The following is a 19,439-nucleotide window of genomic DNA, read 5'->3' on the forward strand; positions in this document are numbered from 1 at the left end:
AGTCCGGTGTGCCTAGCAGCCTGTCCCAGTCTGGTGTGCCCAGCAGAATTTCTGAGCAGAACCCTGATCTTGATGGACCCGAATTCCTGATGGTTCTGTTCAAACCTATATAGTGAGTATCATAGTATAGGACTGTCACTAGCCTATGTACTGTCCATAGTAATCCCCATCTAAATCCATCCTGTCTTATATTCAGAACTGCATTGTTAAAACTATTTTTGAATTGCCTGAACTCTCTATACTATCCCTACTATCTTCCTTCTGTACTAGTATTGTTAAACATATCTTTGCACTGATATATTTCATCTGAAGAAGGCAAGCTCCTCGGCAGGGAAACACTTGATCCAGAGGCGCCCTGGTCCAGTGGCTGTGCTCCCATGTAGTATTTGCTTCTTCATAGTCACCCCCTGGTGTAAAGAAATCCTGTTGTCTTTTGAAAGCACATCGCTGTTTTCTCATTTTGGTGCATATTTGAAAAAAACGACCTCCAGTAAAACGTCCATAACTTCTTCAAATGTTATGCTATTTAAACGTCTGCTTGTAGCTAACATCCTAAGCTTTCCATCGAACCAAAAACTGCATCTCAAATCCTTATAGCTTTTCCGCAATTGCGATTACCGCGCGCAGAAATGTTTGCTGCAAATTTTGTCTTAGGAAATTTCTATGACATGTAAAACAGCTTTCAATTGCACCCGACCTCAAATTTAAGTCTTTACATTGCTTATTAGTGCCAAGCCATTGCTAGTGTTTGTCTACAACCAAATAAAGTGGCTCCCATTAGAATTTAAACCATTTCAGTTATTTAGCCCATATTTAGTGTTTTACCCATTCCATTCAAAGACAACTTTAAAACCATTTTGACAGTTTGCCAATCAATTCTGTTTCTCTCTTGTGTTTGCTGGGGGGAAATTGGGATTGATATATTTGCTTGAATTCTGCATTCCTGAAACCTGTTCTCTCTCCTACTATCTCTCTACATTGCATATTGGGCTGTTGAGGGGTGTGCAGGGGGAAAGAGTAACTACATTGCTATTGATTTGAACACACACCCACAAAGGTATATTGCTGTATTGCATTGTTTTTGCTCATTATTACTCCTTGTGATTAAAGAGAGTGCTTAGTGTGACATCACCCCATTGGTGATTATTGTATCCTCATTGAAAATAGTGTGATTATATTGTGAATATATTAATAAATCTTTTAACTTTGCAAACCAGCCTGATTCCTGGTTCAGTGTGACCGGGGTGGGGGGCGGGGGGGGTTCCAAGAGAGGGGCGTGATATAAGTGGTACATCGTTCAGAATAAAAGAACTTTTAGACACAAATAAATAAATAAGGATTTCAGTTGTGCATCACACGCTAGGCATTGACTTAGGTGAAGTGCCGGATTGAAATCACTTACAAATAAAATGTAACCTTTTACCCCTCAATGCAAATGCATTCAATGGATAGACCTTCGATGGATATACTAGATACCGTACCAGTGCTGCTTTCACTATTGATGTATTTCTCCTACTATGCATACTGCCATGTCCACTTCAATGCAGCCTCTCCTATTCTACTACTACTACTGTCACTACTGCTGTGGTTCTCCTACTATGCATACTGCCTGGGCAACTGCTATTGCCAGCACCCTATTCTTACTTCCACTGCTACTGTCACTACTGCTGTGGTACTCCTACAATGAATACTGCCAATGACACTGCTACTCCCAGCACTCCTATTTTTACTACTACTGCTACTGTCGTGACTGCTGTGTTTCTCCTTTGGTGTATACTGCCAGGGCCACTGCTACTGCCAGACTCCTATTCTTACTACTGTTACTGTCACTACTACTGGGGTACTCCTACTATGCACACTGCCAGTGGCACGGCTAATTCCAACTCTCCTATTTCGTTTTACCCCTGATACTGCTGCTACTGCTCAGTACTCCTACTATCAATACTGTCACAGCCACTAATACTGCCCCCACTCCTTTTATTAATGTTACAAATAATGACTTGAGCAATGGCAAGAGCTGTTCTTATATTGTGCACAAAACGGGGTCTCTTCAAGGCACTGTAGCGACTCAGGTAGGTGGGCGAGGGAGTGAAGAAAAAGGTCCCACTAATGGAGAAGGGTAACTCCAGGAGGGCAGAACAGGATACAAGAGTTGGGAATAGCTTGGTAGCACAGACAACCTCAATAAAGAAGAGTGGCCCTCAGGGGACACTTGCCCGCAAAAATGGATGGATGCGCCAGGGGCCACCGGCAAGAGTTGCAAGTACTCACCGAACCTCGGCGCACTCAAAACCAAACAGTCGAGTCCACTTCGGTCGCAGGTTCAAATCCTGTCGTTGCACGGCTCTGCCTCCTTCAGGGGCTGCATTCTAGGAATGATTCTGTGACGGGACACTGGCGATTTCTCCTCTTCTGATGAAGGGATCAGTCCATTTTCCGCTGGAGCGAGTCTGAGGGTACAGAGGGGCCCAGCAGCAAGGCACCCACGAAGTTCGCCATGACAGCTGGGCGGCACAGTGATCACGTATGCTCGGGTTCAGTCATACTCTCCTAGTTCCAGACCTAGGAATGCTGGTGTACGAAACTTGGCAGGAGAGTACCTGATGCCCAGAGCTTACAGTCTCCAAAGGCTCAAGTAAAAACTCGAGACGGCGGCGGTTCCAGGGCAAAAGTCCTGTACGAGCTGGTCAGTTCACAGGGCGGTCCAGGTACCCTTCCGAAGAGGCTAGTTTACAGATAAGTTGGAGGTGCTGAGAATAGTTGTCCCACTATTCCAATGGGTTGAAGGGCCCCCTTGCAGGCCTTCTAGGTTTGATGAGAAACGTGGGGTCCGACTAGACAACAGCAGGCTCTGGGCTTCTAGCGGGTCACCAGCAGTTCCACAGATCTGCTTTGTTGATTCAGGATACTTGGCTCCTTTACTAAGTTTGATGTGAAGTGAACTCAGAAGATTGACTTGGAATGGGTGTAAGATGCCCTCTCTTATCAAAAATCTCCTTTGCGCCAAAACAAAGAGAAACCAATAGGAGATCTGGTCACATACAGCCTTCCCAGATGTTGACCAATCACAGACCATGGTGTTCCCAGTCATCTCAGCACACCAGCCATCCTGGCATCCAGGATGTGTATTGGAACTAGACGGTTCCAGCCCACAACCTGGAGGCACACACCCGAGGCATGCAGAAGCCTGCACAAGCTTCAGTTTCCGCGGGGGTCTGCATGACCAATTAAGGAATTTCCGGGGTCTGCTCAACATGAGGAAGGTAAAGGGACAAGATGGCCAAAGGACGGAACAAAGGACCTTGTGGCATGGTCATTACAACCACTGGCCACTTTCCTGGGCCAAACGCGGTAAACAGGGTATGGATCATAAAAGTTTTGAAAACACATCAAAAGTAACAGCTGCCACCAGCTCTGTCCAAGGCACACTTGTACATTCACCAAAAATCTATTGAGGCTGTCTAGGGCCTTAAAAAGTTGCTAAAGAATAGCAAAAAAGTGGAAGACTAAAGGAAACAAAGTCTCCCGGCACTAACTGTCTTAAGGGCATGCCAGTTTCCCCATAGCAAAATTAGCAAAAACCCAGCTGAGTACAGCAGAAGGATGGGCTCCACTGGCACAAGTCAGGCTAGGATGGTCAGACAACAGCAAAAGGTTGGGCGGTACACAACTGGAGGGAATATAACATAACACTCTGAACCATTCCTTTCAAGGGCATTTAGCATATGAGTATGGAGTTCCAGAAGGGTGCTCTCGGTTCCATGAGCACTACGAAAGCTGGACTGCTTCTTGTGGAGAAGACCCATGTCCTCCATATCTTGTTGTATCTGGTTTGTAGCCATTTTATCAATAACTTTTAGAAGAAGTGGGGTATGTGTTATTGGCCTATGGTTGGAATATTCCTTGGGATCCAGACCTGTGTTTTTTTGGCTACCCTTCCTTGTCTTGTCGCGCCTAGCAACACTCGTGTACAGGCACATTATAGATGAGTTATCATATCATACTAATTAACTATAAGAACGCATTACATTTCAGTCATGCATTGCAATCTCTACTATTCGAGCCAGAGCCAAATGTCAAGGATTGCTCACTTAGCAAAATTCTAGCTTTATCTAAAACTCTTAAATAATTGATTACTTTCTTTCCCGATTCCTTTTTCTGAACTAACGTTCCCTGACAGTCCACAGTCATTAGTTTATGCAGAGACACTTACGTAGCTACATTTACTGAGTGCTCTGAGAGGGAGAAGCTCTCTGCATGTAAACCATTTTATGAACCTGTTTAAAAACTGCCTGCAAACTACTGTTTACAACATGCTGCACGCTTCATAATAGTTTGCTTCTCCCAGAGTCGGATTCTACATTTACTGCACACATCGACAACCGGAAGATGTCACGCGTGAGAGCAACAGAAGCCAAAGGAGTAATAATATCCCGTGCCGGGCTTTTCTCTTTGGAGTTTCGTGACCTGAAAAAGGGTCTTGGCCTTCATCCTCGGTCCTTTCGGACTAATCAGATATTTCCAAATACCCTTACAACGTAGGGCAGTGTACCCCATACCTTATTTATGAGGCTAGTTTGGAAGTCTAATTTAGCCTGAAGACACTTACTACAGGCGGGATCCGCTGTCTCAATGCCTCTAGTGTTAGAACCACAGTGCTTTATTGTCAGAGCAGAAATACAGAAATATTTCCTTGAGGACAATGGGGTGGGCCATTCATATCGAAAGGCTGAAGCACGCCCATACAGCTCAAATTTCCTATAATGAAGGAAGTCCTCATAAACTAGCCTCATAAATGAGTGGGTACACTGCCATACGTTATAAGGGTATTTGGAAATATCTGATTAGTCCCAAGATGCTGGATACCCAAAGACAGTTAAGAGCTATTTGTTTCTTTCGAAAAGAGAATTTCTTTTCTTTCCAGTTTATCTGTTTTCTATGATGTACAAAAGCCTACAAGATCTAAGTATCAAATGCTGCCCAACTACAGCATGCCGAATACGGCACTGAGTTGGAAAGAAATATGGATGGGTAACAAGTAACACCAGCTTGATTTAAGTAATTCCGTGGCTATACAATAATATATATATATATACATATATATATATTATATAAACTGTTAAACACTTTTGCGGCTGTGCTTTGGACAGCTGTTAAACATGTGGTTGCACACTTGAAGGTAGTACACCTATTATAAGTCTCTTGAGGGCACATTTTAGAGACATGGTGAAAGCAGGGTCAGCAGCAGGAGAACCTTCCATATTTACAAAATGGCCGCCAATGGCTGCTCAGTGTGAGGGATTCTGCCTGGTTCCATCAGGTGATTTCCTCTACTGCCACATGGGCCATAATGTTAACTGCCAGTGATCGGACTGGTGTACCATCAGCTTAGAGCTGGCAGAGACAGACCAACTGCATACTGTGCACCTCACTGTACTCGAGTAATTATCAGGCATACTCGCCGCCTACCTTGCCTATCAACCGGATCGTTTTCCAGGGAGAAGTCGAGCACGCCCGGTTACCACCTTTTAATTGGCAGTGTTGGTGGCACTAAACCAACCCCTGTCATCTTCCTCCCCCATCTCTAAATCATGCTGCGATTTCCAACATTCAGCTCGCAGAAGGTGGCACAGAAAAAGGTGGAGTCCAGGCAGAGGCAGAGCTGTCCCCCAACGCCGCTATTGGAGGCTTGGTCTCTAAATCCAGCCAAGAAGGGCAGAAGAAGGTAGTACCCTCCCTTTGCCATGGTCTAAATGTTTAGAAAATACCTAATCTTACAGAAATACATTCTCTTATTTAAGCTTTCTCTGCGAGTTTCTTCTTGTTTCTTCATGGGGAGTGTTGTGTTTGTCTGTGAATACACAAAGTGCCTCTAAGATGATTTGCATATATGTTGATCAAGCCAAGAAATGGGAATTGTAGTTGTATTGTATGTTCATGGATACTTTGAAAAATGTTTAATTCTTTTGTGTTAATGCTTTCTGCACAACATAAAGGCAAAAAAATATCAAACATGAAAATCAAATTTGTATTTAGAAACAAATTGCCATCATTTTCCTTTGTAAAGAACACATTTGCCATAATTTGCAGACACGTGTTCCTGCTCTATGCATATTTTTTCAAGATGAATATTGGATCACCTTATGGAAGGCACGTCAATACTCAATATTCGCGAAACGGATATTGAGTGTTTTGAATGGAAAAGCCTTAACAGGGTGCATGTGAATTCTGCAGTTTGATTGCTTGCACATGACTGCTATTTATCAATAGGTGTTCTCTGTGTCTACAATGACACTTGTGATAATTACAGCCTAACTGCTCCTGTCAACTCCCAACAACTCAACAGGCAAAATTCATCCATCATCGTATATTTTCCTAATCCTTCAAAATAAGTGATCTCGTATTCACAATTATCACAAATAACATCATAGACACAGAGAGGTATTTTCATTTGCTGTGCCCTTTAAGTGCCAAGGACGAGATATCTCGTCCTTGGGATTACCTCCCCAGTGCCAAGGACGAGTTAGCTTGTCCTTGGCACTTAAGGGGTTAATGAAGGAGAAAATGTTAGAAGGCTTTGCATAGTGAAATACTGAAATCACCAAAAAAGGCCTTGGCACTGGGGGGGGGGGAAACCCATGGCAGTTAAGTCAACTAACAACAGAAGAGGAAATTGATGCATTTTGTTTACACTGAACAATCAATGGGTTTTGTCTTATTTCTTACACCTTTACTCTCAGGCCCCAAGTCACCACTCAATGTCATAACATGTGATTGTAATATAAACATTAGATCTTAGTAGGAGGATGAAAGTAGGAGGATCCCCACAAGGTATCTGTATTATCACTGAACAGGACATCTTTTCAACACCATAATAAAAAGGCTGATGGGGTGGCTTTGCTCTAAACAAGTGAGTCGACTCAAGCCCATGTGGAAAACTCCTCAGGCAGCTATTATCACTTTACTGGCATGTGCCTGATTGCACATTCAAATTGTATTGCACACATGATTTTCACAAATCAACTGCATAACCTAAACCATAATAAAGTGACACTTAATCCACCATGTTAGCTTGTGTTTGAGATGAATGCACCGCTTACAAATATCAGATGTAGGAGTGTTTTTCCACAATTGTATTTCGCTTTTGTTGAGACGTCGTCAAGTACATCTGAATGACAGACACTATGATCTAAAATGGACATCTTAATATGCAAGATTTAAAGCTTAAACTACACGAATGGCCTTTATGAATCTCAGAGGGATTGGTGGAAAATAGTGTGTTTAAAGGTCAAGCCAGTTTGACATACAGTAGACCTAGAGTTTTACCTTTTAAAGTAGATTGAAGATGCAAAATGCAAGCCAGATGTTTTGATTCGATATCTTACAAGTTTGCAATGATGTGTCTTTTTGGTTTGGGCTGTTAGGTGGCAGAGCCACCTATAAGCCAAAACTATTGCATTAGAGTACAGCTCGAGAGAAATGGTGTATGAGGAGGGACACAAAGCTTGTGGGTGCTGTTTGGTTATTTACCCACCCAATAACTGCCAATGGCCATGCTAATCCCTATGGTCATTCCCATCCAGTACCTACCTCTCGCCGACCAAAACACCCCCTCCTGGGAACTCTTTTATCTCACTTTAATCAAGCCTTACCATCAAACTTTGCACTTGAAGTGCCTGGCAGTGTTTTTTCAAAACAGTCTTCTCAGAGTTAATAACTTAATTGGATCTGTAAACACACTACTGGTGTAATATGTAATAAAATGTCGATTCATAAGCATTATACGGGTCCTTGACTGAAGACCTGTTAAAAACAAGCACTGTCAAAGTCAACAGTTTTAGCTTGTGTATAAGTATTAGGCATTTGCTGGGCTCTGCCAATGTATGCCCAGGTACTCGCACCATTGTGCAGTGGCTACCATCGATGGCCAGTTAATACCACCATGGACAAATGCCGTTACCATGCCTACACAAAAGCCCAAACTGTTGGCATTGCCAATGCTTGTTTCATTATTGTATGCAAAGACACGTCTTGCATTACCAGACTTTTCATTTAATTGCTTTGTCATAGTATAATATCGATGACAAATCAATCATATGCAATGCTAGGTAATCTGCATGCATCTCATTTCTTTGTGCAGACAAGAATAGCATTTGTCACTGTGTTAACATGTGTGATGCTGTGTCTTATTTTTCTCCATGGAGTTTTTATGTTTGTTTTAAGGACATGTGTTTAGGTGATGAAATAATTTTTATAGTATTTTTTATTATGCTACTAAATGAAGATTATCTGATACTACATACCAAAGTATATTATTTTTATTTTAATGTATCATGTGTATACAACACTCCTACTGTCAGCACTACTTTAAATCTATTAGGGACGAGGGTAAAGAGACAGAAAAAGGGAGGGCGTGGGGCCAGAAGTAAGCAATGGTGCGTGCTGAAAAGCAGATATGGGCCATCGGCAGATGGAAAACGCTGAGATTACATTATTTGTCCAAACAATGCAAAAGAGATTGGCTTTGGCTCCTCCTTAGTTCTCTTGGGTCTGGATTGCTGTGCATTTGCTCAGGCGGTGATGCAGGTTTTGCATGCACACTCCCATTAGCCTCATGCATATGCAGCTTTGCAAAGTCTTGTGCAGCGCCGCCAGTGCATATTCGGCGTGCATGCTCTAAATTGATTTGTGCTTGAGCAGATGAATGGTCATCACGCCCCCGGTGGATATCACATGAACAAGTCACTTTTTGTGATTTCTCATTGCATGATTGTGTAATTTAGTTTGTTTGCGTTTTTATTAATAGCAGTGAAGTATGGACAGTAATGTTTGTGACATACACAGGGATGGTGTTAATCATTGAAACTCTTGGCCTAACTGTTCCCACAGACCCTCAGACGGCCAGCGGTGAAGTTGACGGCGTGAATCTCGAGGAAATCCGAGAGTTTGCCAAAGCTTTCAAGATCCGACGCTTGTCTCTTGGACTGACGCAGACGCAAGTTGGCCAAGCTCTAAGTGCCACAGAAGGCCCTGCCTACAGCCAATCTGCGATCTGCAGGTAACCCGTCAAATGTCACTAATGGATGGGCTCTGGGTGGCCTTGGGTGTCTATGTGCGTGTCTGTTTGTGTGTTTTTACACGTGTGTGACAACGTGCATGTGTGTGAGTGGTACATGCGAATGTTATCTCACACTTAGGTCCAGCGCGCAGTTCTTGTGCCTGGGTTAGATGGGAACCCTCTTAACTGCCATGTGGCGCCATTTGACATGACACCTTGAGCCTGCCCTGCCTTTTCACTTTGCATACTGGGGCTTGTAGTTTTCCTTTTTCCATTAAGAAAAAGATTGGTCCTCCAAGTCCCAGCATTCAAAGTGCAAAGCAAGGCCTGGCTCCAGATCTCACACTTTCCTTGAGCCGCCTGGCAGCTATGGAAAGGTTAAGGTGATTTTGAAAATCATAAAACTTTTATCCACTGGGTATATTGTCATATCAGTGATGGGAAGAGTCACTTAAAAACATCAAATGATCATGAGTTCTTCACAGGCGATATCCCGACCTCGGATATCCCTCTCATTGCCACATTGTACCTCAATATAAGGGCTTATATATCTCTAGATACTGAATGAACTTCCGCAGGACCTCTGTAAAGTGGAGGATCACTTGAAATGTATAATAGATCACAGACACACAGCTGTAACTTGACTTCATATCCTGTGTGTGTCTTACCTATTCCGTAAACAGTGTTTAATGATTTAAATACCCACAACATAATGTCATATCAATACCAAACTTAACATACAAATTCATACAAGGACTTATACAAAAGTTAAAAAAAAGAAAAGTATCAATAAAAAGCATCTTTTTTATATAAACATCTACAAAAGGAAAACTCAACTTAAAAAATCGGTCTGCTAAATAATGACCAGCTTCATCATTAGTCGTGTACTAAATACCTCCCATTGCACAGACCCAATTAACACTTATTAGCAACAATTTTCCTTGGTTCCAAAACAGAATATATGCTTTACAAAACTCTGCTCTATTGCAATTAAAGAGAGGTTAAGAGACTGCATTAAATAAATCCTATCTTCTACCAATAATTCCCGCCACATCCTCAGGTGCTTCAGTGTCACAATTTTCTTAGTACATACTCTCCATTTATGTGGCTTCTCACAGTCTTATTCCAAGTGCAGTATATTCTGGGATTTAGTTGAAGCATACATTCTTGGATTTCTTGCACCTCCAATGTCGTGTGAGGGCCTCCAGATATCAGAGGAGGTCAAGGATGCGCAAGGGTCGTAAAACACCAGTACTACCCAGTTCAGACATCAGAATGGGTGTTTTTTGCTAATGGCGCTCAAGTCAACCCACACGGTGCTAAAGGCAATGTATTTGTGAGGGACAACGGGTTGCGCTGAGTGCTCCACCCTTTGTCACTCACAAACCCTTCCTCACCTAACATGCATGCAATGAAAAGGGATGGTGGTTCCCTGTGCAGAGCACCGCTTCCATTTCCATGCCATCCATGGTCAAGCAATAAGAAGAGGAGAGCCAAGGAGTCAACGCAATCGCCGGAGCCTGAGATGAGTGGTGGTCGAGGTGTGTAGGAAGGGGTTGAAGGACATAAAGGCAGCAGCAGGAGCGGCAGCACTCGCGTTGCTCTGAACTAGGGCTTCGATGGTGGGATTACGCCCAAGTTTGGAGTCAAGGATGCTAGTTTTACATCAATTATTTAAGCCTATCTTCAAATTGAGGCAAATTAACTTGTTAACTGCCCTTAGAATGTGTATATATACACAAATCGTGAACTGTATCAGCATTAACTATCGCACCATTGAGTGCCTTTTTAAACTTTACATGAAAGTTAAAACCACTCATGTCCATTCTAAAATGTTCATGGTTTCATACGAAAGGTTGAGCAAACCATCCATAGGCCTTACCTTTTGAGAGGGACATTTCTTCCCTGAACATCCTCCAGATCTACCTGCCCCCATAGCTGACCTTTTTGAAAAATATAGGGTTGATTGTAAAGCAAAATCTACTAGATATATTGATAAAAAACATTTAGGGTTTAAAACAGTAGTTAAGGGGAACTTATGAAATGATTCAGTTCCTCAATGTTGGTTCACTTACCTAGATTATTGTTCTGCAGCAGGGTTATAAACATATCTTCTCACAGAAAACTCTACGCCTGGCAGAAACAAAAGATACACAGCAATACACAGCAATGGCCACCACTCCCACATCTCCTCTGTCCTTATTCTTCTTGATCTCTCCACTGCATTTGATACAGGGCACCTCTCTCTCCTCCTCCTGACTATCTTCCATTGGGGCGTCTAAGAGACTGCCCACGGCCGGTTGCCTTCTGCATTTCTGATCATTCCCGTTTAATCTCTTGGAACATGGGTACTTCCTCTACAACCTCCTACCGGTCTGGTTCCTTCAAGGGCCTATACTACTGCCTCACATTTTCACTCTTTACACCGCATTACTTGGTAAAATCATCCCCTCATTTTGCACCTCATCTCAGTTCTTTGCTGGTGAAACCTAAATCTTTGTCTTCTTACCTTCTTCACCCCAGAGCTTTTGTCCGGGCTGCCATTAGACACTGCACGGCGCGTTGCTGTCTCATTCTGAATTAATGCAAAGTTCAGGTTATCTACATCCCATTATCCGATGCCTCATCTTTCCTCCCTTCACTTTCCTCTGTTACCCACCCTTACTCCATCATGCTAGGCTTGCATCCTGTGGGGTTTCATTGAAAGAGATCTAAAACGACATCAACTCATTGCAACTAACTCGACTTCCATATAGCTCAACCTTATCAACATCTGTAGAATCTGCCATTTTCTTATATTTCTCTTCTTTGAAACTCTTCTATCCTTAGTCCTCAGCACACTAGATTACTGCTCCAGCCTCTATATCGAAATTCCCCTATTCTCCTTCACCCCATTTGACAAGGTGCTCAATTTTACTACCCAACCCCTCTCTGACCTCATGTTATCCTACCCCATGACTGCTTTCCGGGTGGAAAAGTTGTCCATGTGCTATCACTTCGTCTTTAAATTCCTCCTTCTAGTCTTTAAATCTATCCTTGGTTTGGCACCCCCATCTAGCTAACACCCTCTCTAGCTATTCTCCAACACACACTCTGCAATATCAAGATCTCCTTAACCGCTCTCGATCTCGTCCACACTGTGCTACCTCTCACTTCCATTCCTTCACCTTACTCTTATCCGACCATTGAAACTCCCTAACCCCCCAAAAAAGGTCTGCCCAGCCACCATACTACCTTATGTCAATGGTCTCTTGTCAAAGCTCTCTCGTCTAACCAAATAAAATATACAATACAAAAATGTTTGTTTTACAGAAAATGGTGCCTATTTGGTAAATCAGTTCCTGATGTGTCCAACTGAGTAGGAAGAGGGCAAAAGAGTTCATGTAACTCCCCTATCCCCACAACTTCAACCTCCACCCATTGGGTCTCAGAAGATGGCTGAATTGAAGGCTAATTGTCTTGCGGGAGGGTTGGGACATTTTAAGAGTTGCTTGGAAGAGCATTGGAGGAATGTGTGTGACCTTTGATGACCCCTTTACAATTCCTCTACTTATTAATGTTGCTGCATACCATAAAATACGCTTGCTCGCAGAATGAACTGCATGTGTGTATTTGTGTGTGTGGCAGGTTCTAACAGCTTTGCCTCTCCAGATGTTTTGGACTACACCTCCCATTAGTCCTAACCAGCATGGTCAATGGTGAGGGATCGTGGGAGTCGTCTTCCAAAATATCAGGAGAGCCACAGGTTGCCCTTGCGCTAGGGACACACAGAGAAATGTATTTTTATTATTTTATTTATTGGGTATTCATAATGCACCTATACAAAAAATGGTGTTTCAAGGTAAAACAAGACAGAAGAGGGGGGAGGGACAGATGAGAATAACAAAAAACGGTCCCACTAGGCCTTGTGACTTTCGGTCAAGTACAAGTGCAGTAACACGAAGTTCAGGAGAGTGGGGATGTGGGGGGAAATGCCGGTCAGAGCCGGATGCGCAATGCAAGGAGGGAAAGGAAGTGCAGGTCGGAGTGGAGAGGGCGCAGGTGCTGTGGGGTGAGCAAGACGGGGAAGAGGGCCCCTGGGCTAGGTGAGTGCTAAGGGTGGTCAAGTGCCAGGGGAATACGGAGAGTAGAGGGTAATATAGGTCCACATGCTAATTGTGAGGACAGGTCTGTAAGGGCTGAAGGGGTGCAGGCACAGCAAGGCTACTGCAGGGGGAGGGAGCCCAGTAGAGCAAGTGCAAGTTAGGGGGCGGGGTTAAGGAGACTGAAGTGCTTGGGTAGACTGTGCGAGGGGGCCTGGTGTCCTGTAAGAATCAAAAGGAACCAGGCAGCCAGTCAATGCAGAAGAGGGAGATATTAGCAGGGGAGCGGGAGAGGGAAGGAAGGAGAGAAAAGGAGGGTCTTGGGAAGCTTACAGTTTAAGGAAATCCAGCTGAAGTCTGAGAGGGGGAGTGAGCCCATTCCAGAGGGAGGCTCCTGTGGAAGAGAGAGATCTACCCACATTCTCTGCTTGGAAAAACATCTGATCTGCAGAGAATTGGAGCTGCAAGACTGAACGGCTCTAGCAGGGAGGTATTTAGAGAAAGAGAGTTGGATGTAGCAGAGTCCCAGGCCCTAGAAGGCCTTGTGGATGATGCAGAGTGTCTTGAACTTGATCCTCGCAGCAACCGGGAGTCAGTGGAGAGATTTTAGGGCTAGAGCAATGCGGTACCTGGGTTTGAGGCCAAGGATAAGTCTTGCAGTCCTATTCTGGATTAGTTGTAGGGGAAAAATGGAGGAATTAGGCAGATTGAGGAAGAGGCTGTTGCAATAGTCCAGCCTAGAGAGGGACAGACCTCTGGAGACATTGAGTTTCTGTGATATAGTCAATGAGTGGGATGGAGGGTCTTGACTCATGTAAAATGAGGACAAGGGATTCACTTGGTCAGAGCAATAGAGCGAGTTAGATGGTGGAGGGGATTTCCCACCTGAGCCAGGAACAGTCACCATTGCATGAATATTGCATAATGCTGCCTTGTAGACTGCACCCCTCAGCAATCGATTCCTGCTAGTCAACAACCCCCCCCTCAAAAATCAAAGATCTGACCTTGCAAGCAGGGGTATTGCTACACATGGAAAAGATCAGGGGCTATGCTAATGTCAGGACTGTCGGGACTTGGGGCTAGCTAGCCTTTTGGTTGTAGCCCTAGAGCTTCTATCAGGCGCTACAACCAAAAGACCCAGGCCTATATCCCCCTTAGCCCCCCCTAGCAACGTCTCTGCTTGCAAGTGGTACCTTAAACCTAGGTTCGCAAACATATGCAACATGCCCAAAATTGTTGCATATACAACCCTAAATATTTGTCCAGTCTTTTACTGAACAAAACCACAGGAGAATACTGGCCTTTACAGTTCTTGTCACGTGCCATGAAAATATGTGCATAATTACTGTGTCATAGACCAACATGTAATGTTTTATGTTCTCCAGTAGTCTAACCGTAACCATTATATGTCCATTAGGGACCTCTGCCCTGAGGGGTGGGAGATGGGAAGGGTCTAATGAGATGCCTGGGACATACTAATTTCCGAGTACCAAACAGCATCATTAAACTTTACCATTTAGCAGTGCTCACCCCTTCCCCGGATGTTGCTTCTGCCTGCGTTATAAATTACGTATCATATCATCACTCTGGACACTCAGTCAATATTATCAGAGCCACGTCCACTTCACTGTTGTCCACAAAAGTGTCTTTTTGAAGCCTTGTATCTAGTGAGACTCTTCCCTTCCATCACAGAGTGTTTCTGGCTGTACCTCAGTACAGTTATTTGGAGTCTATTGTGCTAAAATGCAGCCTCCATTACTCTGCAGCATCTCGTAAGCCTCTAATACTTCACTCCTCACAATACCAGCCCTTATTATCGCATTGGTTGTTTATGCCTTACCATTGCTCCTTCTGGAACTCTGCATTTTCCAGCATCTGTGACACAGTTGGCCCAGTTTGTTTTGATTTCCTGGGAGAATAAGCCTTTAACATTTTTTTTACTCCATATTCACCAACAGAATTGCAGGGCACTCCTTGCAGGCCCCCTCTGCTTGTTCACAAGAGCATGACACAACAGGCGATAACTGTTGTATGTACAGAATCACACGATGGATCTATTAGGTAACTGACACTCTGCTCTCAGATGGATCTCCTCTTTCCTCTCTGAACCACTCCCAAACCGTCTCTCTCTCTCTCTATTCTTTCTCTTCTGCCCCTCACCTAGTCTCCCACAGAGTCCGCAGGGAGTCTCCCTCTTCCCCATCCTCTTCAACCTCTACCTTCCGCCCCTCCACAAGCTCATCCGTTTCCCACAATCGCACCTGTTACAACTATGCTGATGACACCGAGATCATCCTCAAGATTTCCAACTCCCCCTCCACAACCCACCAAGACCTGTCATCCTGCCTCTCAGACATTGACCTCTGGATGACGAACAATCACCTGCTCCGCAACCACAGAAATAACGAAATCCTAATCAGCGGCAAAACAGCTCTTCTTCCCGAACCTATCCCACAGCCGCTTTTATTAGGACTTGAGCCCACTGTACCCCCCTCCATGGATGCACTTTTAGCTCAGACTTGACCCTCTCCCATCACATCAATGCAGTGGCCAGATCGTGCACCTTCCACCTCTGCATCCTCATCAGATGTTTCCTTATCTCACGTACCCCCATAGAATTTCTGCAATCATGGCTATCATCCTCTCGTGCCTAGAATACTCTATCTTCCTATACCAAGGCGTGCTCACATACCAACTGAGAAAGCTCCAACAGATTGAAAACTCTGCAGCAAGGCTCCTCCTTGCACTCTTTCCCAGAGAACGCATCTCCCCCATGCTCATGACACTCCACTGGCTGCCCATCAGCCGAAGGGCCTCCTTTAAAGCAATGTGCATTACCCACCTTGCAATTCACAAGAAAGGCCTGGAATAACTCCAAAACAAACTCACTCGCTGCTGTCCCAACAGAATCCTCAAATCAGGCCCCACACACCTCCTGGCAGTCCCTTCTTTCAAGTTCTCCAGTCTAGGAGTTGCCTGTTTCTCTGTCCTCACCCACTTTCTGGAGCTCCCTCCTCCTCGTGCTCTGACTCATAGAGGATCACCTGGCCTCCAGGAAAGCCCTCAAAACCTGGCTGTTCCTCTCAACTACCTGATCTCACCTGCCTCCCCACGCCTACTCCCCGTCTCTCGCATACAAGTCTCTTCTTGCACCCCTCGTACACTCTCCCCCACCTGCCCTGCTGTCAGTTACTAGCCTTTTCTTTCCTTTCAACCGCTTTGATCTGCCACTCAAACTCTTTGTGGGACACCAGACACACATGGAGGACTCGTAGTTACTCGTAGAGGCTGCAGTTACTGCAGCAACTTGCATGTGGAACGAATCCTGACAGAAGGGCAGGTATTGCACTCATATGTGCTTGGAGAGTGGACAATGCATCGCACTTAAAATACACATTGGGAAAATCACGCTGATCATCCCGTATGAAGACAATCTGGCACCTCGGACCGCTTGCTCCAGTCTGCCAATGCTTGTAACTCTAAAGCACAGGCGGGTGGGCCATGCTGCTGCATATACTCATGAAATGGGGACCTTGTTTGCACACTAGAAGGATCTAGGGATGACAATCTCCCACTCTTAGAACCTCTCAGATTGTGAGTATTATGTAGTACGCATTCATCTAGCATTGCTCCTCATACATAGATGGAACCCAGGAAGTAGATATTGTTGTTTGTACAGCTAACCCATAAGCATTTCTCCTCTCACACACCGCACCTTCACAATTTAGCAAAAGGCACTGTGTCACTCCACACACCCTCTGCTCTCATATAACACAAACACTATTGTACATCACCTCTGTCATATGAAAGAAGCTACGTTTAATGACAAAAAAATCAAACTGTAGCTTCTATCTCCTTAAACACAATCCCCCTCTTTAGTATACCTTCACTGAACCCATACACACTCCATTTAGACATGAGAGACTAGCAGGGTCTTGGCCACCCTTGCATAATTTGAATGGCCGTAATGCACACATGCATAATAGCACCTCCCTAATTCTCCCAAATTTGTGGACTCCGGTCCCTCCAAAGGCGTTCAACCAAAAGTATGTTGGGACCATAATTATGGTGAAAGGTGCTATAACAAATGACAACATTAATTAATGAATGAATAGTGAATAGTGCAATCAGAAGACACTCAAGAGGAGCTTGCCACCCACAGAGTGGAAATTAGTTGGTCTTTCAAGGTGGGTTCCCATCTAATGTGAATGCCAGCACATTCAAGGAGTGTAAAAGAGACACCCTCCTCCTACCCTGCATAGAACTAAAAAAAAGAATGCCTCACCTCTGCAGGGACAGCTGTGTCCCAGAAGAGACTACTGTTCTGTCTTCAGTTCACAATCATAGCCCAGCTAGCAGGTCAGCATAACAAGGTGCCCAGTGGGGGCCGCAGGTGAAGCTAACAACATATCACAACAAGGGTGTTTTCATCTTTTAAAGGTTTGCCACTGTTCATACCACAGCATGAGGTTGGACCTCCGGGCCATTATTGGTAAAGGGTCTATGTAGGCACCTGATTTTATGAACCTGTCCCTTTCCTTTGCTGGGAATAGGTAACAAGCCTTTGAACGAGTCTGTGTGTGTTGCCGCTTCATCTCAGAGTCAGGAGTGAAGCGATTATCCTTTTCTTCACTCCATTCAGTCTAATTCTCATTGGGTTGGTGTCACTAAGCTGGGTGCTAAATTCTGTGCAGGGCACCTGCCGATTGGTTCTGTGCGAGCTTCCGGATCCCTGGGCAGAGTTGCCCGTCATCTGTCAGTCATGTTATCGGACCCTGAAGAAGGTTTTCAATACATGAGGGATAATCAGTTCTTGAAGGGTTCGTATTGTTGCCACCACATCATAACAAATGCAGGGCAAGTTGGTAGTTGGCACGGTGTTGATGCTTGAGTTAGGGCATCTGCTTCTCAAGCACACTTATAGTTGTAGAAGCCATTTAATGCCCATGCCTGACGGTATGCAGTCCGGTCTTGGGGTGGAGCAATTCTCTTCTTTGACCTTAATTTCACTGCAGGAATCTCTCTGCCAATGATCCCTGTCAATCGCTAATGCATCACAAAACACCAAGCAAATGTTTCAACTTACATTTGCTCACTTTAAGAGTTCACATGAATCTTTAATCACTACATCGAAGCGAGAATTAAGCGCATTCGACCTATCATGGATGAAAGCTAATCCCACCTCGACTGACTTAGAGCGGATCGCGGCTGAAGTAGTTAGAAGCCAACACTTCGTATGTAAGTATGCATGTTACACTAGTGCCATGCTTATGCATGAGCTAACTAACTCACTTAGGTAAGAGCTTTTTCCTCCTGGGCAATGGCCCACCAACCAACCCCTCCCGCCCTCGCCCCATCAAGAAGCCCGCTCGGAGCTCATTTAAGTGGATCTTGTTCTGGGCGATCCATGAAATGCTCTGTCTTTTTATCCACTCTTTATATTTTTAATGTATTCCCCGTGGAACACAAGTGTACTTTTCCTGCATTTTTAAGACTAAGGTTATAAATAACATCAGTATGGGGTAGTGAGATTGCGGCTCGCATTTTGCGCAATGATTTTCCATAAAACCCATCGATTCTTGTTAAATACAAAGCGGCTCTGTCGGATCCTCTCTCTTCCGTGCCCCCCTGAATCCTCCTACTGTTTTTTTCTTATAAGATACCTCCCGGCGGATAATACCTTTCATCCGTTCTACACAAGGAGGACACTGCTGTGGAAATTTGTTTCAAGACGTGTATATCGTTCCAGCAAACACCGAGGAGCAGGCCTGGCTGCAGAAACAGAAAGGAGACTGTTCCCCATTGCAAAGCGTTCTGTTTACTTTAGCTCTGCAGCGGCAGGGCTGCTCCAACAAAGAGGCCAGGAGGAGTCAAGGGGCTGGCTCGTGCTTTTCTTGCTCCTTATCCCAAATATGGTAGTCAGGGTGGCTACAGCATCCCAAAGTTTTTTCTCTGTAATATATATATATATATATAAGTAGGAAAGTCAATTTGAACCAAGTCACACATTCCACAATGCCACTTGCTGAAACACTTGTGTATGAGCGCGATACAAATAAAATATCATATCATAGCCATTGCCAAAAGAGAACTGGTGTCCATGTTTTGAAAAAGACCTTAGTTTGGTCGAAATGTGCGGCAACAGAAGGGCAAGACATACAATAAAGGCACTTTTGTACATATGATAATGATAATGATGTGTTAATTTATATAGCGCCTTAATCCAAAGCGCTTTACAGAGCACATATTTACATACAATATCACCCAACCGAGCACAGAAGGATAAAAGGCTGAGTTGG

General features: G+C 44.3%; 1 protein-coding gene across 4 annotated transcripts in view; it reads left to right on the forward strand.

Annotated features, from left to right (window-relative positions):
- POU6F2 (POU class 6 homeobox 2) overlaps positions 1-19,439 on the forward strand; it is an 867,009-nt gene that overhangs the window by 831,598 nt on the left and 15,972 nt on the right. For all 4 annotated transcript variants that reach the window (XM_069613281.1, XM_069613283.1, XM_069613284.1 and 1 more), the window contains one exon: positions 8,890-9,058. In XM_069613281.1, coding sequence (XP_069469382.1) covers positions 8,890-9,058 — 169 coding nt within the window. The remainder of the gene's footprint in view (positions 1-8,889; positions 9,059-19,439) is intronic.

Source organism: Ambystoma mexicanum, chromosome 5p, assembly GCF_040938575.1.
Source record: "Ambystoma mexicanum isolate Mex_15411 chromosome 5p, UKY_AmexF1_1, whole genome shotgun sequence".
Taxonomy (NCBI): Eukaryota; Metazoa; Chordata; class Amphibia; order Caudata; family Ambystomatidae; genus Ambystoma; species Ambystoma mexicanum.